This window comes from Mycteria americana, chromosome 2, assembly GCF_035582795.1.
Source record: "Mycteria americana isolate JAX WOST 10 ecotype Jacksonville Zoo and Gardens chromosome 2, USCA_MyAme_1.0, whole genome shotgun sequence".
Classification (NCBI taxonomy): Eukaryota; Metazoa; Chordata; class Aves; order Ciconiiformes; family Ciconiidae; genus Mycteria; species Mycteria americana.
The window spans coordinates 22,394,937-22,421,265 of NC_134366.1; the positions used below are offsets into that span (position 1 = coordinate 22,394,937).

The following is a 26,329-nucleotide window of genomic DNA, read 5'->3' on the forward strand; positions in this document are numbered from 1 at the left end:
ATTTCCATAAAAGAGTAATGACCTATGTGTAAAAAGGACTTGATACTTTCCATTACAAAACCATGACAAATTTCAAACCAGAAGCTGAAATTTTGTATGACTACCTCCGGTTGAATTTCCTGAAAATTTTCAGCTAAAATGGCTTGATGAATTCCAAGAATGAAGTTAAGCAGAAGCCTATTTTAAAGAAAAACTCCTAATCTCATAACAATTTGACTAAAAAGTTGCAATGCCTTTGTGCTTTAGAAGAGTGACCTGAAAAGTAACATCCTAAAGACTCCATCTTCTGCTCTGAAGTCTCTTCAGAACCTCATTTTGCAGATGCCCAAGAGAAAAAATTTCGGTTACACTCACAGGTGAATAAAATGGGTTAGGGACTGTCCTTGAACACCAATTGCAGCAGCATAGCTTCACAACCAATATCTCTTTCACCACTTAAGATAAGATGACTACATCCCAACTATGCAGTGGGATTGGTCCCTACCTGCTGGTAACCCTTGAACTGTTCTGGGCACTGTCTGGGAGATGGCCAATTTACTTGAGTCAAAACCTTGCTAGGGACCATGCTAATGTTTTAATTATATGGGCTATCACACGGCAATCCTTGGGCCTGTGCCCTGGCCCTGCTTATTTTACTGCTATTGGCATGGACATAGAGATTCAGGGAGTATTTCCTTCTCCTACAGAATTCCCTTGTGCTGACCAGATTTTACACAATCTGATTTAGAACAAAGACGTTTCAGAAGAACATCTCTTGCTCCTGGCCACTGCAGAACCCAGCTCTACTGGGTCTCAAAGCAAGGAGATTACCCTACTTTTGCTCTCCAAGTTTCTTTTACCTGAGCTAAAGGAGCAAACAGGAGGAAGCCAGCTTGGATTCATCAGAAAATTTAAGACAGCAATGAAAGAAAGTACTGAGAGACAAGAGCAGGAGTTGGAGGCACAAATCAAAAATGGAGTTGTGGGTTTTGACAGACTGGGAGTGTGCCAGAGTGTGAGTCTCAGAAAGTGCAAGAGGCAGAAAGCATAGTAGAAGGAAAGCTGGACAAGAGTTTCTGAAGAAACAGAAGGAAACTAGAACAGACGTGATTTGGGGCATAAGCAGAAGGCTCTGACACACTCCCTGGAAGCCTGGGAATTAGGCTGGAGTGAAATCTCAAGAGGCATTTTTCTTTCTAAAAAATAAGAATGATATATGTCATCATCTTCCACTAGAGACAATTTCTTTGAAATGACAAAAGCCTTCTACTACTATCCATTCTCTACCAGTTCAAACAGCAGAATGCTATGCTGAAAACATTACATAGTCACATAACTATAGTATCTTTCCTTCCCTAAGCACAAGTGATCCTTGCCATCTTTGTACAAAGAATGCATAAGGTTGGCTTTCTACATGTATACGTACAACCTCAGCAGCCTTTTGTTTATTTATTTTTAGATACTATAGATAGTCTTATTACACATATGGTGGTTTATTCACACTTGTGCTTGTTGTAAAAGGAGAGACAGACAACAACAGGTACTTATAACCTACTAGCTTGCTGAAATTCATTCATTCTAATATATGTCAAAACATCAATGCCTGCAGTGGGCTTAGTCTTTGTCCTTTCAAGGAGACTACATTTTCAGCTGATTGTTGAGACAGTAAAATATGATGATTATTTACGGAATTATGAAAAATAATTGTACATGTAAAATTATTTAAAATAGAAACTAATAAATTAATTTAAGAATTAAGTGGATGCAAATTTGCTTTCTTCTCTATGCCTGCAAATTCAAGGGGAAGATATTCTCTTACAATTACTGGTTTGCATCATTCCATGAAATCCCACAAACATCATTCCCATCATCTCACTTAAATGAGTTGGTAATACCTGAGATGGACTCATATATCTGACTACCTAAAATATGGTGAGATTTGTATTCATTTTCTTGCATGTTATTAAAGACCAGCTGCTTCAACACACGATGTTTGTGTAGATGTTTTGTTGAGCTATAACCAGAGCTTTACCTACATTGAAGCAATGAAGAACAGCAAGCCCTTCAGGATACAAATCATTTTAACAAATTTTTAAGTTTCCTAGAAGCTTTATAAACAAGGTAAAGCATTTTCAAAAACTGAGCACATGCCTTTTTCATTCGTACCTTTAATTTTTCTAGCCCTGTTGGTAGCTGTATATCCACTTTGACCCATTCCTCCTTAGTCATGATGTTGGTTTCCCACAAGATATGCTCCTCCTGTAAAATGTACAATACGATGTTATAAAGCTAATTTTTGTTCATCTGTAAATTATCAAGGCCATTTTTTGTCCTTGATCTTTTCATATCCTAGCCAAATGACCACTATATACAAAGTTGCTCTATGTGAGGAAATGCAGCTTCGCATATTCATTTGCAATCTTTACACTGAGCTCTATGGGAGAGGGGGGAAACAAGACATGTTTACTGTGATTAAACAGGTTAATCATATAATTATTAGGAGTTAGCTTGGCAGAATTAAAGTGAATTAATATGTAAATTAAGCCATGTTATTGCTACATTTAACAATATGTTTCCATGGTGCTCTCTACATTAGTTTCTTTTTCATAAATAACTGCTTATAATATGTTCTGTTATAATTAGATTTAGTTTTCTTAGAACTGAATTTGAGGTCTGTCAAAATTACCCAATCAACCATGCTAAAAACTTTTTTTTTTTTTTTAAATCTGTAAAGCAAACGGGCAGAGTACTACCTAACAAGTCCTAGTCATTTTCTGAGTTACCTCAATCCCCATTTTCACTCCACCTTCTACGGATAACACCAAGAGTGCCAAATATAGTAAGGCTCCCTTTATGCAAGCAATCCAAGTCCTTTTGATTCAATAATCTGACAAAACCAGCTCATACTCATTCTGCTTCTGATCATGATCCTAACTGGAACATGCTGAGGCCAGCATAAAGAAAAGAAATGTAGCAAGGTGAACTTCATATCCCTAAATAAAGTCTCTTCAAGAGTCAACTCCGAAATAGAGCAAAACCAGAAAGACAGAGAAAAAACATAGAAAAAGTTAGTATAGGCTATACATACAAACAGACTTACCCTTACAAGAATCAATAGTGAGACCCCTTTTAGGATACTGTACAAAGTACTTGTCATACCTTTTCCATAAAGGATATTACAGAATTAGAGGCAGTTCAGAAAAAGATGCGAAGCAGGATAAGAGAAATGGAAAGTCTTTTGTACGGATAGAAATTGAAAGGATAAAAAAAGTTTACCTTACAGGAGATGAATAAAAGGGGATAAGATAGGTATGTGAAATGTCATCAATACTATAGACGAGGACAGTTATCTTTTTTCCTGTCTTGCAATATAAAAAAGAGGAGGAAGATGCTGTCTACTGCTTGATAGACTGAGAGGCTGAGCCAACAGAACAACACTGATATGATTTGTGACAACTAGCCAATTACTTATGTTCTTTTCCTACCAAGGCTTCAACTGTTATGACATACTAACAAAGCTAGAAGACTGAATCTCTATTGAATATGTGTTCAAAGATCAGTTTTGGAAAACTGCAAGACAGGGCCAAGCCAATACCCTAATTCCAAACATTAAATGACATAAGAGATCAACTTTGGATAAACCACATGCCATACACTTGATTTCAGAAATAAAAGTCAGCTGTGAGTTTCCACATCAGTATAGGATATAAGTACTTGTCAACTTGTTCATGTGATAGACATTCAGCAAAAGTATTTCAATGTCGAGGACACTTCATTCTGCATAAAACTTGCTTCATTTTGCTATATAATTCAGCTTCCAAAGAAAATCTGTTAACGTTATCAGCCCACAATAACCACATATAAGACACAGAAAAGGATGATGTACCAGGAACCATACTGCATGGCAGGTTAAAACCATAGCCTGTGGTTGACTGTCTGCTTTCAGAAATGTTTTAGTTAGTGTATGTGGGCACACACACATTCCCACACGTGTACATAGATGAACCCTCCAAACACATTTGTATACCTTGTGGGAACACTCTACATTTGCTGTTTATTTGATCGGATATATCTTGATACCATAGTTTTGTTCACATTCAATTAACAGCTTAGATACCCATCCCCATGACCATCTTTCTCCCCAATTCATTTTAATAAAAACAGCTTGTAGCAGTAAACTTGAGTTTTGTGTGCATGTGCCAGTATCCAGATCTTCCAGGGCTTTTTTTTACTCTGAAAGCTGTAAATCACCTCAGATGCAACAACTTTTTAAACTGGCTATTGTTCCATGCAATAGACGTTACCCTCTGATTTTATACAGCTCTAATAAGCTAATAGTATTATTTCCCTTCCTCGCAGTTTTTCTCTGTAGTAGTTATCCTGTTGTCAGATTCTTCCACCTCTTTGGTACAAGTGGGTTAATGCCTCTAGCACATTCCTTGTGCCTCTAGCCTTCTTTAAAAGTTGAAAGTATTGCTTTTCCAGTACTTTCCCCCAAGATTTATTTTGGTGATGCAGGGGACCAGTTGCTCAAAATACCTTCACTCTATTCCCCTTATTGTGATATATTACTATCTATAAACAAATTTTTGTAAAGCTAAAATGGGCAAGAATTGTTTCTTTTCCCTGCAATGTTTTTTTTTTTGAGATAATGCTACTGAGATTTGAAGGATGGAAGAGACAATCATGACTTTTTCTTATCAACTCCATTTATAAAATACAACTCTTTTTTTTATTCTTGACATTTCTCTACAGATACATTCACTGCTGTGCAACTGCACTCATGATTTTGTCCCTTCTTCTTTCATTTCAGAAAGTAATTTGGAACAGAAGCGTATTTGTTTCCCCACAACGATTAACGGAGCACCTTTAACTTCTACAGAGGAGTGTACTTGCATGGTTTTTGCAAGAGTTGCTGAACACTTACAGAAATGTTGGTGCATTAGGGTACAAATATGCTTGCACCTGTAGACATCGGTGGAAATCATCTTTTATTGTTTTATTTCCATCTGTTTTGTAATCCATACAAGATGTAAAGATTAAGAAGATAAAAGGAAGATGTATAAGCCTATTACTTAATGGAAGGAATGAGTGAATAATGAATGGCAAATGATAGACTAAAGTCAGCATTATCTTCTTTGGTTTCAGTTTTCACAGAAAAGTTTAAAATTTATCAAACAGTCATTAGACATTTAATATTGTTAATATTTTATGTTAGTAAAGACAGTTAATATTGCCGAATATGAAGGCAAACACGGACCGGAATAGAAGAACAATATTACAAATATATATAAGCTGGAAGTACTGAAACTGGAAGGGAATCAGGAAGTTTTAACTAAAGGTTACATAATGGAAGGAATATCTTACTACCAACAACTAACTCTGAGAACCTGAGGAGAATGTGTGGGAAACTAGAGAACTGGGAGAACAAAGGATATATATTACAGTTAAAGGAAAAATACAGACTATGCAATTATAGTGTATCAGCTGAAAGTTGACAACTCATAAGACACTGGAACAAACTGCTAACAATAATCTTGTAAGCAGCTAGAGAATTAGAAAGTGAGAAACCTACATTAGCTGCTTCTGATGAGGAGCAAGTCACATTCAGTCAGTGTAATTTTTTTTTTTTCATAGTAAACAGCCTTGAAAAAGTAGAAATTACTTTATTAAGGCTTTTAATACAATCTTGTAGGACATTCTTTAAGCAAATTGAGGAGATTTGGTGCAGATGGAATTACTGTAAAAATGGATGTACAAGTGGGTGTACAAACAGGAGTGCAACCTTATTTAAAAGAGGAGGTGTCAATAGTTTTCTATCAAACTAAAAGAAAATGATAATAGGTGTCTGCATAGGTCTGTTCCAGGGCCTGACATAATTATAGTGCTGACTACCTGTTTGGATAGTCGAATGAAAAATAAAATTTAAAAAAGTGTTGATAAGACTAAATTGGGAAGAATTACAAGCACTTTGAAGGACATAATTAGAATTTAAAATCATCTCAGTATATAAAAAACAATTTCAAACAATAACACAAAGTTCAAAGACATATGAATCACAGTTAGGAAAGAAAAATCAAATTATCAAATGCAGTAGTATTGAATGAAGAGCAACTTTGCTAAGCCAGCAATAAAACAGGAAAAGCTGCAGATTATCATGGACTGCAAGTTAAATATAAGTCAACAACAGGTTACTGTTGACAAAAAGAGTTCATTTTCCCTATCCTTCTTCATACCCAAGAGCAATTTAAATTCCCTGTCTTCCAATTGATGTCATAATGCCTATATTAGAAAATAATAATGACAGTCATCCTTGGCCTCTCTGTTGAAAGGGTGAGGAAGGCTAGGGATACATTTGCAGCATCTGTAGTGCTTGTCCTCCAAGAACAGTACTGAAACTGTACATTAAATGTAATCCATTCTCTGTTTGCATCAGGGGTGTCGGTGCTGGAATATAGCAAGAGTTTTCACAGATAAGAGGTTCTGACCAACAAAAACAGTAAAAGGGCATGCAGGGAAACTGTATGGTACTGGACCATGCAACTGAGAGGTTATTTTGAATGACAGCCTCCAGGACAGCAGCTCTGTTGTCTTCCAGGGTCAGAACCAGCACTTGGCTCTTGCTGTTTCTCACTATTTGGCTAGTTTTGAAGATTCCTTTGTTTTTCATAAACAACCTAATGATTCAGTAGCAAAATATGTAAAAGCTACCCCTCCCTTCATTTCAGTTTAAGAAGTCTTAAATATGGGTCTGTAGGGTTTTGTTTTTGAAGCTACCAGCAGAAGCTTATGCTTCTGAACGCTTTTCTGGCAAATTTTGCAGTATGAGTAACTCATGTCAGCTCTACATAAGTCTATGTGCAATAAATACACTTGTGACTGAAGGAGAAATTCAATAACTAAAACATCAAAGGGCTAAGAGAAGTTGTGGAAACAGAGTGGACTGAACTGATGTAATAACTACCAAAAATATTCTTCTAATGCATGTGTAAGGAACTGTTTATCAATTAATTCAATTTAGGCTCCCAGTTCTATGGGAACTCAAATGCCAGTTTTCTCATGTTTTTGGCTCACATAATTTCCTTTATTTTCAGGGAAAGAAAGCTTTTAAATCGGGTCCATTGACACTACTTAGGTTAACCACTGAAATCAACATTCCTATTCTGTCTCAAGGTTGCCATGGGCGTCATACCTGGGAATTTATTGGCAAGTACTATGGCACAAATCTCCATGCATTCTGACCAGAACACTGATTATGTTGCAATTCCCTGATACAGTAATGGGTCATAGAAAACTACAACTATTCCCTTTCATAAATGAAAAATGAGCAAGAGCCTGGAGTTGTTTTCATGAATACTTGAAGACACAGTGGGAAAGAAATAAGATATTTCCATTACCTGTTCCTATATTTAGACCCCTTGGTAGTGTTACACTTCAGGTTTTTTGCATCTTATCTTTGTTTCAGTTTGACACGGCTATTTTATCTACTAATAGGTAGAAGAATAGGAAAATTACTGCTCTAAAACATGGGCAAAGCAAATCAGGTGGCTAAGCAAGAGCTTTCCAGACATCCTGAGCCAGCAACTTTCCTTTTTTCTGTGTCTCCATAGAGAAAAGCACTTATTTGCCCATTTCCAGAATAGGAAGAAGGCTAGAAAAGCTGTTACTATAGATTTTTCCCCTGAAATCCCCAAATTATTTAATTCTGTAATAGCTGGAGTTTGCCCGTGAAGTCTTACTGCAGAACATTCACCCACCAAATTACTTTATAGCTGAGATGGCAAATACCCAGGTTTTACAATTGCATAGATTAGTGGAACAATACCAGGTTATTGTTTTGCACAAACTAACTTAAGGGGCAGGCATGCGCTAGCAGGCATATTTCCTTGCATTTTGACTGGTAACACCTGGGCTGCTGTATCTTTACCTGTTGAAAATGAATGCATGTTTCTTCTTACCTGATTAGTCAACAGTACCGCCTTGAGAACACTGTTATCTGCCATGGAGTAATGAAACTGAAAATGGCAATTCTTGCTGGAGCAATGACATATGGAGCTGTTAAGGTAAATGCTTTTATATACTACATTGTCGTTAGCTTCTAACCACTCGAAATGGCCTGAAAAATAAAAAAAAGTGAATTTTTTTCACAAAACAGATATTTTTTTTTTCCAGTCTATGAAAATAAGGACTGCTTTCCTGTAATTAAACCATAGACCCATCCTGACAACAATGGAATCTGATCATCACGCTGATGATGTGACTCGGATGTCATGTGTTTCCTATTAAAAAGATATATATCTATCTTCATTTGATTCACAGATAGCTCCAGCAACCAAGAATTACATCAGTTGATAGTATCTTGAAGTTGTTACTCTGCATGTTAAAAGCTATAAGCAGTCCCACATTCAGCTCAGCCTCCTTACATTTACAACCCTTCAATACCTAATTGCAAATACATTTGGAAACTGGAAACTTCCTTCTTCCACTATGATTTCCAGAAAATATGCTTTTTACAGTAATGCTTCTGTAGAATCTTCAAAAATTAAAAAAAACAGGGAAGGTGACAGAGGGAAGTATTCTGCCGTACTGCTACAGGACACAGTAACATCTCCACAATGTAATCAAGGTCTTTACTTCTCAGCCAGAATTTCTGCAACAAAATGTTGGAAGCATATTGTCTTTCCATCTGAAGCAGAAAAGCAATCTGTGCTCTTCTTGACCTACTGCCCCTTATAAAAGCATTCCTACAGAGATCTAAAAGAGTACTCCGTCCCCTCAACAGTGTCTTTCATTTGTCAGAAATAAAAAGGCTAAATATTTTTTACCAAATATATCAGGTCTTTTTTCCCCCTCCTGAGTCACTGAATATTTTGCTGCCTTCTGAAGCAGCTATTAAAATAATAAACAAGGGCTGATTAAAGGTCTTAAGTTAGCTGTTTCTGTGTTCATGTCTCTAAATACAACTTATCTCAAATGCAGATGTTACACAGTTTATTTCAAGCTGAAGGGAGAAAGCATCATTTCACAAGGAAAAGGTTCGTTTTTGTAAGGGACCACATTATTTTCCTTTTGTTACCAGTTTACTCTTTGTGTTATGCAATGTTTTACACTGAAATACATAGTTGCAATTTCATTGGAATTAGGTTTGTAATGTCATGCCACAGCAGCTAACCTTGACGTAAGGCAACTATATAGATTTAACCCAGCATTCTGTTTGACAGAGATCAACAAAGCATCTACACTTCTATGACTACTGCATCATGCAGAAGAGAAATATGCATCAACATTAGAATTTACACTACCGGTTCTTTATCTAACTTCAGAATTCTCTGATGCCATTATAAAATCAAACAATTTTATTTTCTGAGCCTAATGATAGTTAACATTCTTTTTCCTCTTTCAGTTTAAGTTCCTGAATCTTTAAAAACAGGGCAAACTGAAGTTGACATGATTTTTAGATAAGAAAGCAAGTGAACAGCACTAGAATAAGCAAAAGTTCTATGAAACATCCAGAATGATCTTGTGTCCAAAAGGGATACTGACTGTTCTTCAGGGAATATGTTTTATGCAAGTATTGTGAATGCTTCTGAGACAAACTGAGGCCTACTTTCAGAAATGAAGACTCCAGAAACTTCTGTCCTGAAAATGCTGACTTGTTATTATTTTTTTTCCCCTCGTCTATAGCCTATAAAAGTAGAAACCTGTCAGTTTAACTGGGTAGGCAATAAACTATGCTAAAGTACTTATTTGTTTCCCTCTTCCAGGGATTTTTTAAATTATTATTACTTTTAGGCAACATTTATCGAGTAGCTCTCTAAAGATTAACAGTATTTGGAATGGTTTTGTTTCATTTGTTACAAACTTTGCAGCTCTTCTCTAAGGTCTGAATTTCCCTCAGTCCAACACACTGCAAAGCATATTACTGTGTTTATGCTCTGACCTTCTTTACGTCTTGTTCTCTTGAGTTTTCATTACTTTCTGTTTCTGAAGTGCCAAACTTCCCCATGTTTTTAGAAGTACAACAGGAATCCCAGAAAAGCCACTTCATTCCTGCTAATGCGGTAGTCGGGCTATTGAGTCGGAGATGTGTGTGCTTCTGACAAGAGATGCGGGGATGGTTGCCAGCATAAAGAGACTTTAATATCTTTCCATAAAACCTTTTATTTTCCCCAAGTGGCTGCTTAATCAGGTTTTAGATAGATGGTCTTACTTATTTCACTTTTGAAGAAAAATTTTGCCTGTCATAAGCAAAATCTTGGAGTCCTGCGGAAAGATCAGCCACTGACTGCAATGGAGCCCAGCTAGAAGAAGAGCTTACAACTTACTGCTGAGGTGGCCGAGTGTCTTCTTAGAGCTGGGGTGAGCTAGTGAGCTGTGTCCTGCTACACTGAACACTCAAAGCCTATAAATATTTAGCTTCTTGGTTCCATCTTAACCATTTTCTGACTCAAATCTTTTGTCACTCCTTCTGTTTTAATCCATGGGGTTTTCTTCTTTCACAAACTACACGACTTTGAATCTATGCTACTAGTTTTAGAGTAACAACTGAGCCTTCAGTTGAAACTGAGCCGCAGAGTGGGACCTTTCCTTTTCTGGCAAGTTCTCTTCCCCAGCAGAGAACTGTTCAGTCTCTGAGCCAATCCCCTGCAACCTTCCCACTCAACCATTTTGCGGAAAGAAGAGGTCAAATCTGAACTGCCATTGTTTCTACTCTTTGAAGGTGAATTTTCATGAACTCACAAGTCATGGATGAAATCTTGAAGAAAAAAAAAGATAAAAAAGAGTAATGTAATAGATTCACATAGTCTAATGATTTGGCTGCTTTTTCATGTTTAAACTTGAGGGACTTTTATCATTAGTTACCTGAAATGTTGGGTTTAAAAACCATGACACTTCCTTTGATTTCTTTTTGCACCTCATAATCTTTATTTTTATTATGCAGAGAATTGGTTTCATTAGTTTCTTATTAAGGAAGTGTTACCCCAGATGTAGGAAACTAGATCAATCCAATCTGAGAAGAATGAAGTATGGAAACTACATAGCGCACTGGAAACATCAGTGAAGAAAACAACAACAACAAAAAAGTATTTTCTGAACAGTATTGCAGGGGAATATAAAACCTCTGTAAGAACTTTTGACACTAGAGAAATTAAGAGGAAAAGTTATAGAGAAAGTGCCTACAATACAACACTGGAGAAAAGAAGCAATAAAAGAACAAAGAAAAAAAGTCCGCCAAGGACAGAAAGTATTTTATTAAATTTAAGAATACTGGGAAAGGAGGATTATTCAAAGCCTAAAAGCAATCCTTTCTTTATAAATATAATCGTCTAGACCTCTGCTTTATAATTTAGTTTCTTACCTCTCTTCTATTTATGGTAGTGAAAGCTTTGATCAAAATCAGAAACTAAAGCTTAGTCAAGCTCTATTTGCATTGCAGGTTTGAGCCCTCAAGCATGGCATTTTTGCAGTTTGCATACCATTTCTTTAGTTTTTAGAATTTTAGTTAATATTCAACCTCTTCATTTATGCCTTAACAAATCTGCATGAGTAGAAATAATATATTGAGAGGTGAGCAATCACAGTTCAGATTTTTCAATACTTGCCAATGTTAATGATGAATTAAATTGTGTGTTGTTTTGACACTTATTTCTTCTCACATTTTCTTTTTTCTTTTATGACATGGAAACACAGGGGATGGCCCCAAGCAGTTGTTTGTGTTATATGTTGAGCCTACTTGGCTACCTGTGCATATTTGTACAATAATGCCCAAGCACCTATACAACAAACATTTCAAAATGTGTTCTGTTTCAATAGACATTGCTTGTGACCTGGTCCTGTAAAACCCACTTACAGAATTTCAGTATCTTTTCTGTTAGCACAATATTGCCATAAAAGGGAAATCCATACCCATTACTAGCCCCTGAGGTATCATGTTAAGGTGTGGCACTGATACAACACCTTTCAGGGAGGTGTTTAAAATAAAATCAAATGAAAAGTCTCATTTTTGTTAGATATCCCAGTGGAAATTGAAAGCTGGTGTGACTTCTTTTCTGTCTGTCTTTTTTTTTTTTTTTTTAAGATGAGAAAAAAATCTGCTTTACTAGTCTATATGGTCTCTGTCGTACATAAATGCTAACATGCAAAAATTCATCTTAACAGAGTGTATACACTCAAGCACTTTTGCTTGCTATTCCATTATAATTTGACTTATAGTTACTAGAGTGTGTTGAAATGCATAATAAAATTTATTTTAAAAATCTTTCTAAAATGAAAACAATATCTAAGCATTCATTCTGCTGCTGTCAATGAGATGTACTCCATTTCTGTGGGCTCAGAGTTCAAGCAGTAATCTCCACGCTATCTGTTCTTCAAAGCTACATCACAAATTATACTATTACAACTAGTGCTACTTAACCCCTTTAAAGGCAGTCTCAGTAGACAAGCCAAACACTTAACTGGCAAGGCGATTCCATTTCACATTACCACACTTAGACATTTATATCCATTAAGCTTTCAAAAACCTTTCCCATAAACCCATAGACAAGCACTACACAAGGACTTCAAAAACAAGTGCTGCTCTTTACTTCTGAAAATTGCAACTGGATTAATTTTATTGTTTTTAAGAGTAATAAACTATTTTGTATAATAAATGTTTCTCTACAGCTCCCCTAATTAAAGGTTTAAAGTTAAATTCCTGACTGTATGCTCAAACATAGTAGCACTACACAAGTAAAACTGCCAAGTGTCAAAACCAAAACAAAACAGAAAAAAACACGCAAGGGCTGTGGGCTCAGATGGATTTAATTTAATTTAATTTCACCAAACTGATGCATAGATCTCATACAAAGAATTAACTGGAGACTAAATCAATTATTAATTTATATGGGAATTCTTACATTAAAATCTTTCATGTTTTACCAGCACGTGCGTTCACAGCGCCCTTACTAAATGGTCAAAGCAAAAGCTAATTTAAGTACAAAATACATACAATTACTTTTCATGGTTTTGTTCTGTTTCTACATTGGGTGACCACCGTGTCCTAAAAAGCACCATATTCTTCATGACAGCTAGTAATTGTGCAGTAACTTAAATTTCCCACCTTCGGTATTGTTGCTCCAATCTTTCAGGAAGGAACAGGAGGCAATCTTGTGCCCAGCTTGCAGTCGTGCCCACATAGCAGGCTCAGCCAGCTGATCTGAATGCCACTCGCACATGCCAAGCTCAAAACTGGAAGTCTGCGGTGCTAAAAGACAAGAAAAACAATCACTTAACTTCTTAAGTAGTCATTATTTATGAGACTACGTCTCATTAGAAACATATGCTTATTAAACCACTTGACAACATTTCTGCCTCTGGTTACTTCAGAAGCGTGTATCACTGAGTGCTGTCTAGTTTCAAGGTGCCATCTTTAACGATACCATTTTAAAAAATCGTTCCCTAAAGATGGATGCTTCTTTCAGAGCAATGGGGTGTTATTTATGTTAGCCAGCCGTTGCAACCTTCATGAATTCACTTCCGCAAAGAGAGTTGCCAGGAAACGTAAAAATTGACATGTCATAACAAGAAATACCTATTTACTTTTCTAGATGATAGCTACAGAAAAACCACTTCTAACTGAGAGGTTAAACTCAGCAGCTTCTCCATAATACCTGCAACAGAATGCTTCTTTTTAGAACCAAAAATGTTCTGAATACATCACCACATATTTTTAAGAACTTTTTAAGGGCAAATCATGCCTGACGAATCTAGTGGCCTTCCACAATGGAGTGACTGCATCAGTGGACAAGGAAAGAGCTATGGATTTCATCTACCTGGGCTTCTAGAAGGCTTTTGATACAGTCCCCCACAACATTCTTACCTCTAAATTGGAGAGAGATGGGTTTGATGGATAGAGTGTGAGATGGATAAGGAATTGGCTGGATGGCCGTGTCCAAGAGTTACAGTCAATGGCTCAACATCCATTTGGAAACCAGTAACGAGTGGTATCCCGCAAGGGTCCGTAAGGGGGCCAATACTATTAAATATCTTCATTATGATGTAGATAGTGGTATTGAGTGTACCCTCAGCAAGTCTGCAGATGACACCAAGCTGAGTGGTGCAATCGATACACTAGAGGGAAGGGGTGCCATCCAGAAGGACCTTGACAGGCTTGAGGAGTGGGCCCATGTGAACCTCAAGAAGTTCAACAAGGCCAAGTTCAAGATCTTGCACCTGGGTCAGGGCAATCACTACTATCAGTACAGACTGGGGGATTAATTGATTGAGAACAGCCCTGCAGAGAAGGACTTAGGGATACTGGTGGATGAAAAATTGGACATGAGCCAGCAATGTGCACTTGCAGCCCAGAAAGCCAATCGTATCCTGGGCCGCATAAAAAGAAGTGTGGCCAGCAGGTCAATGGAGGTGACCTCCAACAGAGGCCCCTCTACTCTGCTCTCGTGAGACCCCACCTGGAGTACTGCATCCAGCTCTGGTGTCCCTGGAATAAGAAAGACATGGACCTATTAGAGTGGGTCCAGAGGAGGGCCACAAAATTGATCAGAGGGCTGGAACACCTCTCTTATGAAGAAAGGCTGAAAGAGCTGGGGTTGTTCAGCGTGGAGAAGAGAAGGCTCCAGGGACACCTTATTGCAGCCTTTCAATATTTAAAGGGGGCTTTTAAGAAAGATGGAGAGAGACTTTTTACCAAGGTCTGTAGTGACAGGACAAGGGGCAGTGGTTTTAAACTGAGAGTAGGTTTAGATTGTATATAAGGAAGAAATTTTTTACAATGATGGTGGTGAGACACTGAAACAGGTTTCCCAGAGAAGTTGTGGATGCCACATCATGGGAAGTATTCAAAGTCAGGTTGGACGGAGCTTTGAGCAACTTGGTCTAGTGTAAGACATCCCTGCCCATGTGTCAGTGGGGTTGGACTGGATGATCATTAAATGTCCCTTCCAACCCAAACCATTCTGTGATTCTATGATTCTATGAAGTTTGAGATGCCAGACTGTAACTGCAAAATTTTTTGAAATTAATAATGGCTACAGAAAGAAAGTCATGATTTTAAACAGTATTGCACTATGATAATGGAAGTTCCATTTCTTAATATTATTGCAGGGGAAAGGCAATCTTCTGGTTAGGACAAACTTTTAAATAGTAGTCAGGGTATCTCAGAGAAAACATGGAGATTCCTAACTGTACAGAGGAAACAATTTTATGTCAGTATACATGGACATTACTGCCTACTGCATCTCAGAGTTATTGTGTTATTCACATTACTGACATCTCAGTGAAATGTCTTGTCCAGATGATGCTACAAACTTCTCATTTCTTCCTTGTTCCAGTGTTGCATAAACATGTGCACTTTTTTCAAACCATGTGTATTAAGTGAGGAGAGCTTGTGAAAACTTATTTCGCATGGAAATACAAAATTCTAGACTGGTCTAGAAAAGGATGGATTTTGTCAAATTTCAACATTTGAAAAAAGTTGGGAATACACTCAAAAGGAATAAAACTCTTCTCTAAACACTTTCTAATTATTGAAGCAAACCATTTTGATTCATTCTACATTTTTTTAATTTAGTTGTAAATATTTCTGGGGTTGTTTGTTTGTTTGGACAATAATCTCAGTCTCTTGGGACAAAACACTCATTTTCCAGCTCTTAATTCTGCAGCATGTCAGACAACAGTACGATTAGTATTTCGGATTTTCTGACTGCCATCCCTATAGCAGTTCATCTGAAAGACCCTGCATCTGGTTCTCCATCTGTGATATTAAAGGCTACATCTTTGCATGATTAGCATTAACTAAGGAATTAAGTTTGAGATTTTTTCAGTTGAAGTATTCATACTGGATTTTTGTCAAAATTTATACATTATAAGTAATACATATATTATGACTCCAATTTTCCAGAAAAAAATAGCTTTGCAGAGAAGATGTATCACTTTTGCATTACAAGTGACTTAAGGAGGACAAAAACCTCATTCTCCCTTACAGCATTCCACTTTCATGCCTTGGGGCTCTTTGTTTTCAAAGCAGGATCAGAAGGACAATGTTAATAGAGTTCTTCACACATATAATTCATCAGGAGTCAAGAGGGAGTTCTGCAGGGCAATCAGACACTTGGATAAGAATATGAAGTGTTTGAATAGAAGGTCTACTACAGGTATAATTAAAGGAGATGTTGTATTATGTATGTTTTAGAGCACAGCTTTAATATTTTCTATTTGACAGCTAAAATATTTTTGCTGCAGTACATATGCAATTACATAATAAAAAGCTGTGGTTTTGTTGAGTGATAACTGAAACAATTTGGCAGCTGCTGGGAAAACTACAAACTGTAGAGTATCTTAAATTGCTATACTGAAGACAGGGTTTTGGTTGTTTTTTTTTAAATGCATGAAGTTTACTGTCTAGCAGAACTGGACAAGAGACTAAAAGGGGGCAGTTTGGGAGACAGGAGAGGGAGAGAAGGGAAGAAAAAACTTAAAACTTAATGAAATTACATTTATATTTAGCTATCACAGTTTGTATCAAGAAACTCCTGAAAGCACAAATACTTAAGCTATTTTACTCATGACCCTAAAAGCACAGTCATACTAGTGAATACAAACGCACAGGTCATTTCTTACATGCATTTACACTGGGATTGAAAATCATGAAGGGTACATTAAAAATGCAAATTTTAACTACAAATTTCATGCAGTTAAAGTGGTCTTCATTTAAAGTCTTCTTATTCAGACATTCCATAAGGACTAGAGAAAAAATTATTTAAAATTCAAACAACCATTAATCTGACCTTTTGTTTTAATTATTAGATAATGTTCAGTAATAAAATTCCTCTTTCAGGGAGAAAATTAAGATCCTTTGACCCTGGTTTTGGCTGCTGTGAGCAATTTAGATGTCGCCTAATGAAGCTGACTTTTCCTAACGGGGAAGCACAGGATAAGAACTGGCTCTTATTAGAATATACCTGAGGTACTTAACAGTGCAGCAGCTCAATCTGTATGCCACACTATATACTTCAACAGCTGCCATATAAGGTAAGTTTAACACCTAGATTTATAAGTTCTGGTGAGTACACCCTGTTTGTGTTTCAATTTTTGATTTTTTTATCTCTTTGAGACAGTATTTCATTTCTATAACTGATTTTTTTTTCACTTTTGTTTGCTTTAGAAGCACTTTGTTTATGAAAAAAGCCAATATATTTCTACAGAGAGATTTGTATCCTCCTCCAGGAATGGGCTAAGCAATTATACAGGTTGCTAGAATCTAGCAATGCATTTTTTTCCATTTTAAACCTGCCCTTTCATCTGCAGAAATCCTCCAAGGAACAGAAAGAAGTTGTGAGAATCACACATCTGTCCTCTTTTCATTGTCAGTTTCAAATTCATTTTTTCAAAGAAAGCACATTGTAAACTTACCTGAGTTCATAGACCAGTATGCCCAAAGTTTTAAATTAGCATCCTTGCTCATTTAAGTAGTAGTGCTAGAAAACCTCTACAAAACAGAAAAGCAAGATGGGCCCTACCATGAAATATTTGTATAACATTTGCTTCTATATTTCCCCATTGTAAGAAAGTTGAAACATGGAGAGACTTACATGACTAAGTTTAGTTACCTGAAACGTCATTTCCCTAATAAAGATCCCGTTTGAAATAAATATGTATGCCTGCCTGAATCATTACACTAGGATTCGTATCTTGCTCTTACTGTTATCTGCCTACAGTTACTCAGCACTCTAATATGTTAATAACCATGTGCATCTGTTTTCAATAGCTTTTCCTACTGGGAAATCTAGAGAGCTTTATTTTAGACCACAGTACACAAAACCAATCACGTAACCTAGCTTGGTTTGTGTCAAACACTGCATTCCATACCTCAAATTAAATTTAAAGACCAAACCCTCAGTGCCTGTGCTACAACTCAGAGGCAGGAAAACAAAGGAAGTGATGTGAATGAGGACTGTGCCCACCTGAGGATGTGACACAGGTGCCACAGTGCAATCTTCTCATGTAATACAGAGCAGCAAGGAATCTAATTTATGCTAGGACGGGTAGTATTCCTTCCCCATGAAAATACGTTGGGTTGAAAAGAGAAATAGGAAATGTTTTACTAAAGAATCCCAACATGCAGGGATAGTCTGGCTGCAGAGCTGACTAGCCTGACATTACAGCTCTTGGATGTAGCAGAGCAAAACAAAACAGCCCCACTACACAGCTGAGGATCAGGACCTTCACACATTTAAAAATGCACACAAGTGCCTTGGGAATCTCCCTAAAGTCTGCTCCAAAGCTTTTCCTGAGCTGGCTGAACACATCAATTCTTTGACCAAAACCAGCAGATCCTTTCTGCCCACTGAGGCCTTAATGCTCTCCTGGCTGCAGGAAGCTACATTTATACTGTACCAGATTTCTTAAGGTATTTATTGTCATTCTTTGTAACTGTGTTTAGATGTGATAAGACAGATGATGGTTTAAAGGAATGAAAATGAGCCAGATGAAAACACTTACGGAGTTAAGAAAACCTTTGAATACCAAAAGGCTTTCCTTTGTGTTTTCTCTTCTAATCCAAGGGAAAGACAAAGTAAAATGATCCGTCTCCTGAAAAACAGGTATTCTTACCACATGCCAGAGAACATCCTTCACTAAAAGTAATATCATCAATGGCAACAGTTTCATCTTGTCTCTGGGTCTCCACCATCCCCCAAAAGATAACCTGCAGAGATTAACAGCAAATCAACAAGAAATAGCATTCACCAGTGTCACAGACGAGAAAAAACCTTCCAAGATATGCCAGTCTAGTCCATAGAGTTTCTATTAGAAATATGAGAACTCAAATCATGCACTTAACAATTTTGGAGGATTACCATCCTGGCTTTTTCACATATCTGTGGCTTGTCAGCACAGATATATAGTCTAATCATCTAAGTCAAGAGTGAAGTAGTATTTAACAGGAAAGATCTGAAAACCACAATAAAATACATTAAAATCTAAGCAAGGATCATGAGAGTTAAGAAACACAAACTTTTGTTTTATCAGGCCATTATTCCACCAGAGACTAAAAATGTGAACCTTTTCAGGTTGTTTTCAGAATTTATCAGAGACCTGGAGCAAAGTCAGAGCAACAAACACCATTAGTCAGAAGCCTTTCATCAAGTTTTTAGCCAAAACAAACCTTGAGGATTACTTGGTCAACTGTTATACTGCTCTAATGTTATAACAGTGATTTTTTTTTTTTTTCCCTCCAACAAAGTCTTCTATACACAAGAAGTTACAAATATTTTACATTTCTATCTTAAGGGCAGATTTCAATCTACATTTGTAAATGTAGAGACTACCAAAGTTTTTCTGCAGTGATGTAGAAGGGGACTGATCAACCACAGTCCTTGGGAAAACCCAACAAAAAACACACCAATCAAAACAACCTAACAAATCAATCATATGAATAACATTCCTTAAATTACTCCCTAGCCATATCTTGGGATGTTACAGCTCCAGGCTTTTCCAGAGTCCTGGAGGCACGATCTACCTGGAGGTACATTCCAGCTCTTAATAATGAATGCACAGTGTTAGCTAGATAATAAGTTTTCAAATATTGGCTTTAGAGTTCAGGGGCAATTTTGTGCATAGCTTAAGAGAATGTAGCAGAACACCTGCATTTATCCTATAAATTATCATCAAGAGTACAGATGACACAACTCAGCCAAGGATATGACCATTATGTTATGAGTTGGGTTTTTTTGGGGGGTGGAGTTTTGGGGGGTTTGTTTGTTTGTTTGTTTTTATTAAGCTGCAATTGACCTGCACAAGAAATGTGGCAGCCTGTAAAGTAACATTATCCTGGCATTACATAACCAGAGAGAGAGAAGTGTAATGTTATCTGCCATATCACCAGTGAGAAATCCATGTCTAGTTTATTTTTATATATATATATATACACACATATATATATTTCAATTTTTTTAACACAACAAAGAGAAGGATAACCAGTAACCACTTTCTCTGGCAATTATTCCATGAAGACCATTGTTATCAGACACATGGACAACTACATTTTCTAATATAGTATTTTTAAGAAATAATGTCAACCTGTGTGTTTATACTTCTTCGATCAGCTGTAGCACAAGGGAAAGAATGCAGTTCATTGAAATCCATAAGTTTTGAAGGAACAGGGTTAATCCTGATATAAGTTTTTGTTTTAAATTCTTTTGATATAATGATGTTTATTTCATTTCTTGTTGATGTCTACTTGGAAAGAATAACTATGTCACACTAAATATTAATGGCATCATATCATGTTCAATAATATATTTATATGACTGAAATGCAGTACCTTGGAAATTTGTTCTTTTGATTTGTTTCAGAAAACAGTGTTTTGAATTGTTGAATGTTGCTGCAACAACATGTATAGTTAATGTGTACTTTGGTGACATCACCAGTAGAAGGGCAAATAACATATTCATATTGTCTGTTTCTATGATTACATGCTTTCAGATAAGGTTCTAAAACAATCCAGTGCACTGTTTTGTAATTAGAAACACAAGAAATATTACTTGATATCAAGGATTTGACAAATATTTGACCTTTTCACAGGGATTTTTCATTGTGAAGTCAAAACCTAGTTACTAATAACTTCATTTATAATATATATTTATATATAACTTGCAGTTAGGGCTTCATAGTCAGGTTTTATTTTTAAGTGAGACAAAGCGATTTAGACAATGCTAAAGAGGTGCTATCTCACTTTGCTGGTGCAAAATCCAAAATCAGAGGTGGCTTCAAGTTCATATTCCAGTGGACACACAAATTATTTAACAACTTGTGTTTCATCAAAACTCATGAACAGTTTGTTTACTTGGTCAATATAATAAAAAGCATGGATTTAAGAGACTTGCTTTAAATGTATATGTTATCAATGTCTCTACAAATTACTCCCTGCTGACTGATGTTGTAGACATTCAACACATCCTGGTATTCTGAACACCCCAGGAAGCTTCTCCAATGATAACAGAAAACAACTATTTCTATTTAAAAGTGTTGGACGACAGGAGGGGAGTCAGATGCCCTGAAGTGCATGAAAGGTTTACTACTGACTGAACTAGGAGCAGAGTCAGTGCTGCAACTCTGAACCCAACCCAACTCTAGAGAAGTGGCAGTTCTATTTTTTTCTTCATCACATCTTAATTTCCCCACTTCCAGATGACAGAAAATGATGCTAGGTGCCTTCAGCTGCTCTCGGGTCTAAAAAAAGATTACCCGGGCTTTATCCAGCACAGATACCCATCTGCCCTCCCCTGAGGAGTTCAGTCTGATAATAACCAAACAGACCCCCATTCACATTTATTTGAGCTAAAAATTGTTCAGTTTTCCCCTCTCACACAAAGTCTAGAGTTCCTTCATTCCAAAAATCTGGAATGAAAATGTCTACTTAATGACACTATTTGCTCATAACTGTAATTAACAACTGCTGCCTAAATATGCAATATCTGTGGCTGTCAGAACAAATTAACATTGCAGCTCTATTAGTGGCAAAGAAAGCTGTAGTGGGGATGTAGGTGGCATCTAACACAGGTTGGGCTTCCCACACAAGTGCAGCCACAGGGACAGATTCCCAGTGCAGCAGTGAAGCCCAAGGTAAAACACGGGAATCAAGCATGAAGAAAAAAGTGAACCTCAAGCCCAGAACCATTCCCCTTAATGAAGTCTGGGAGACAGAAATTTATTCTCAATAGAACAGTGGGAAAGTAGTTTAGGAGAGGAAACCATGATACAGTTCTCCAGCCAAACCAGACATATCGAGCTTGTCACATGTTGAGTAATTAAAGAAGTGGTAATCTTTGTATTTCAGAATTCCCTATAGCTGGAGATTTTTGAAAGCCAAAACCAAATCCCCTATCCCATAAAGATAATCAAGACGGTTTTTTTTTAGTAGGAAGAGACAAAAGTATTAAATAGTCAACATCAAAATGAGCAAAGAAAATAAGCAGCGGAGGTTGATTTTAATTAAAATCTCAACTCAAGTGTGCTTGCAAAATTGATAAAAATACTCAAGCACTCTATTTCAAAGAGATTTACACACTCAAAAAAAAAGTATTTTCTTCCCATGCATTTTTTTCCATAGAAATTTTAATCATCAAAATTTTATCTCAAAAAATGCCACAGGTAGCCCTGTAGGCTAAAAATCTTATCATATCAAAGGAACAAGTGCAAAAGGGCAAATGAATTGCATTCACTTGTATGACCAGCATCTTGCAAGTTGTCACTGGAGGAAAAATGTGCAACCAAAGGAGAAAGTGTGCTCAGCTTCAGGCTCTAGGTTTGGTGAGGTGCTCAGCTACGTTTCTTTAGCCAATTGTAATGATTACTGCAGTAAGTTTGACACATGCCTCTTTAAAGCTGGACTGTGCCCATCAGTTCACTTTATAGTGAACCAAAGGATAACAATGTTTGCAAGCAATAATCTAATTAGTATTTGGATCCAGCAATTTAGAGGAAGAAGATGCCATATTATATTAACGATTCCCAGACTCACTCAATTTTCTAAACAACATGAAGGATGAAAAAGTAAATCTAGAAGTAAACCCTTCCAGTACAATCTCAGATTGCCATAGATACACTCATATCAGGTAGACGTAAGTTATTGACAAGTAACAACGATACTTGTGTTGAGTTAGGTACAGGTATTTCACAACATACATTCTCAGTCAGGGTTGAGCAGGCAAGTATTACTTCAAAAATCTAGATCTTGTTGGATGCTTTAGCACAATGTTACCTCTGCAAGTCAAGTAATTATGTTACTCATGGTTTATTGAAATGATGTTGTGCTCTCATGCCTTCAGGTTTGTATGCTAACCAACTCTTCACAGTAACTATTGTAGGAGGAAATGCCTCTGATTTTCTTCTCTGCTCCCCCCTTTCCCTCCAGTATTATGCATAACATTGAGTATACATCATCCACGGTATTATAGCCCTAAGTTACATTTACTGTGTTAATGTTTTGTGTAAATGCACATGTAAAAATATTTAAATAGCCTATGAGACTTGCATTGTTTTCAGCAGCTTTGAGCAAAATAAAACCATATGCATGTGTTCTGTGACAAAGGCTCAAAGCTACAATGAATAGTTAAGTACAGTATTTGTCACCTGAAGCATCTCTATAGAACAGTATCTCATACTATAGAATGGTATTTCCTATATAAATTAAACCTTGAGTTTATCAGTACAGCCAGATTGAGGCTAAGGGAATACTGTATTGAAAGTTAAGATGCCAGGTATATCACCTGTATGGGCAGGTAGATAATTTATGACTGATTTACCATTGATAATTTATGAGACTGATTTACCAATTTACCAACCTCATACTTTTCAGTGCTATTGATTGTAATGGTATTTGCTTTCCACTGATTTTCCAGTTCTCCTGAAACTTGCCAGATGTTTGTAACAGTATCTTCAGAGTGCTTTTGAAGACCCACCATCAACGTTCCACTCATTTGACTGATCCAATAATGAAATGTAATCTAGGACAAAAAAGGTCTGATTATTCCAGGGAAGTACCATGACAAACAATGAATACAAGGACTATGCATCAAAATACCTGGCAAACGTGTTCTGTGTCCGTTGGAAGGAAAACATTAGTCCTTAAAGTTGCAGAAGAGGATCGCATTTCAGAGGACAATGAGAGGAAATAAGCTATTAAAAGGAATTTAAAAAAAAATCTTAGGTTCTTGGAGAAAAGTTATACAAAAAATAACAGTAAAACAAGAAGAGGCATACATATAGGTATAAATTAATAACTAATAAGCCAACTAGAAGTTTTTCCCCAGAACAGATTCAGATTCATATCACACTTGTAGCCATTGTGTGCCAAGCTTTTGTTCATATTAAATTTTGACATAGCATTGCTCCATTTTCCTGCTGAAATTTCAAGTAGGGTTCCAAAATGTTTCATGTGCTGATGGCTTGAATACTCAAATAATAAGTGCAAAATTTGGGGACAAAGTAAGACTAACTCGGCAAGCTGATCAAAGAACTTAAACTCCAATTATTGATCACATATTTCATGCCTAAACAACAAACTGTTGTGACCAACAATACAGATTTATTACAACAGTTCAAGTCTTTAAGGAGGTGGTGGAAGATGGGAGAGGAGGCTATGGTGTTCCTCTGTTCCACAGGACACGGGTCTTTTTTTTGGCTGCTCAGAAAATTGCCTCACTGCAGAGAGGAGGTTGTGGTATCCCTGTACGCACTCCCAGTATAAAGGCTTGTCTTCAGAATCTCCACACTACCATTAAAGATACCATTATCTTTCCATGTACAAAACAAGTCCAAATTAAAGCTTTGCTTTACTTGAAAGTGTAACAGCTCAACAAGAGACAGTGAAATATGGTTGTTGCTATGCCTTTTGATTGATTGTGTCTCTTCCTGACAATATTCTCTCAGATATTCTAAAAGATGGAAAGCAACCACCCTATTTTAGGATATCAAATACTGCTAGAGAAAATTTGGCTCTTCCTGAACATGAAGATTTCAGAGATGTTAGATGTTAAAGGATGTGGGGGTGGGGAAGCTCAGCCTATTTTTTTTTTTTTATTATTTTTTTTTTTTTTTAATTCCTTTCCCTTCTCTTCTCCTTCCCAAACTTCAAGCAATGTCAGGTAAACTGTTGCTCTCGGACACTAACATGTAAATTAAAGGAGAAAGGTGAAGGATAAAAAAAGCCAAGTGGGACTGTAGGAATAAAAAAAAAGTCCTAAAGATAAAGAATACTACAGAAACCAAATATCAGAGGATATGTGGGAACATCTAAATACTTCATTTACAAAACTACCCACCCTGACCTCTCATCCTTGTGTGCAACTGGAAAGTCACTGACAAAGGACCATAAGGCTAGGTCAGCGCTGGAGCCAGCTGAGCAATCCCCCCCAGAGAAGCATTTCGCAGCCTCCTACCAGAGCAGTGGCCATGCTCCCCTAGGTTTTAGGCCTTTCATGACTGCTCAGGCAGCACTTTCAGGGCCTGCCAGCTGCAAGGATATTCTTCCTACCCACAACAGATGGCTTGGTGCCTCAGCAGAGCCCTATCCCTGACTTCAATCTGTTTCATTAGTTTTTAACTTCCATAAAATTTTGAACTTTTTTCTTTTAGTTCCCTAATGATAAATGTATCTAAGACTCATAAACAAGGTCAGATTTCACCTACCACAGGAATTTTAAGTCTTACACAGATGGGGCAGAAAGAGTAATTTTAAGAAATTACTTGAGCAGTGATTTTACATGAACCTCTACATAGATAACAGGTTTCAATTAGTAAAAACAGGTTGCATTTCGTTTTGTGGGTTTTTTAAAAGTGGTTGTCACTAGTCTGTTCAACCACATTTTCAGTGAAAATAAGAACCATGAGAAAAGACAGATCTAAAAAAACATATTGCGTTCTAGTAAATAATTACATAAATCTTCAACGGAGTTACATCTACCAAGTGATCTTTGCTCTTCTGCTAATGCACGTGCAATTACTTATCCTGATGGCAGGAAGCCTTCCCTTTAATACTCTGCCATAGAGCATACTCTGCTCAATTGTCACCATACCATATAATTTCTGATCTTTAAGCAGGAACCAACATAAAACTGATAACACAGTCTGTTGAGTCACCAGCAGTGGGAAAACTTGAATAGCTGCCATAAGGAGATAAATATTTCCTAGGCGATTAGAACCAGCATTCAGAAAATGAAAGTACAGTTTAGCCATTCTCCAGGTAGAAAACTGAAATAACCAAATACATTTAAATCTCCTTAGCCATTCAGTTCACAGATCTAAGTACACAGCCCCTCAGAAAGCTGAATAGGTACAAGTATTCAAGCTTTCTGTTATCTGATCAAAATAACTTAGATCGATATGGCTACCACACAATTCAGACCTGGCAGACACAATGGTGACCAAGCACCAAAAACAAGTCAATGGTGACTGAACACTTTCTTTCCTCCATAACAAACACTTGAAGTTGATGGTTCTCAAACTTTTGCTGGCTTTGGGTGTCCGCATAAGTTAAATTTTCCCCTCCCCTTCCCCTAGTTGTTCGCAAGAGAAGGGTAACCTTTTTTATTGGTTATAAGCAAGAATATCTTTCAGGTCTTTGCTACATCCTGATGCAGTGTGTACTACGAATCAAGCACAAACCTTAGAAACTTCAACTAGAGCAAGACTTGCCTGGTTTCTTAATTTTGACTCTAGCCAAGAGTTTCCTATATTTTTATTCCATAGTATTTGTCTTTTATCTGCTTCTTGATGAAAAGAGCTGTTATTATCTTGAAGATAAAGTGTTTCACAACTTACATAGTTGAAATAAAATTTGTGTTTATGAAAA

General features: G+C 36.8%; 1 protein-coding gene across 1 annotated transcript in view; it reads right to left on the reverse strand.

Annotated features, from left to right (window-relative positions):
* MALRD1 (MAM and LDL receptor class A domain containing 1) overlaps nucleotides 1-26,329 on the reverse strand; it is a 292,669-nt gene that overhangs the window by 260,342 nt on the left and 5,998 nt on the right. The window contains exons 3-8 of the mRNA XM_075495520.1: nucleotides 23,561-23,655; nucleotides 23,322-23,483; nucleotides 18,589-18,682; nucleotides 13,079-13,222; nucleotides 7,938-8,095; nucleotides 2,146-2,238 (exon numbers count right to left, since the gene is read on the reverse strand). Of these exons, the coding sequence (XP_075351635.1) occupies nucleotides 2,146-2,238; nucleotides 7,938-8,095; nucleotides 13,079-13,222; nucleotides 18,589-18,682; nucleotides 23,322-23,483; nucleotides 23,561-23,655 (746 nt within the window). The remainder of the gene's footprint in view (nucleotides 1-2,145; nucleotides 2,239-7,937; nucleotides 8,096-13,078; nucleotides 13,223-18,588; nucleotides 18,683-23,321; nucleotides 23,484-23,560; nucleotides 23,656-26,329) is intronic.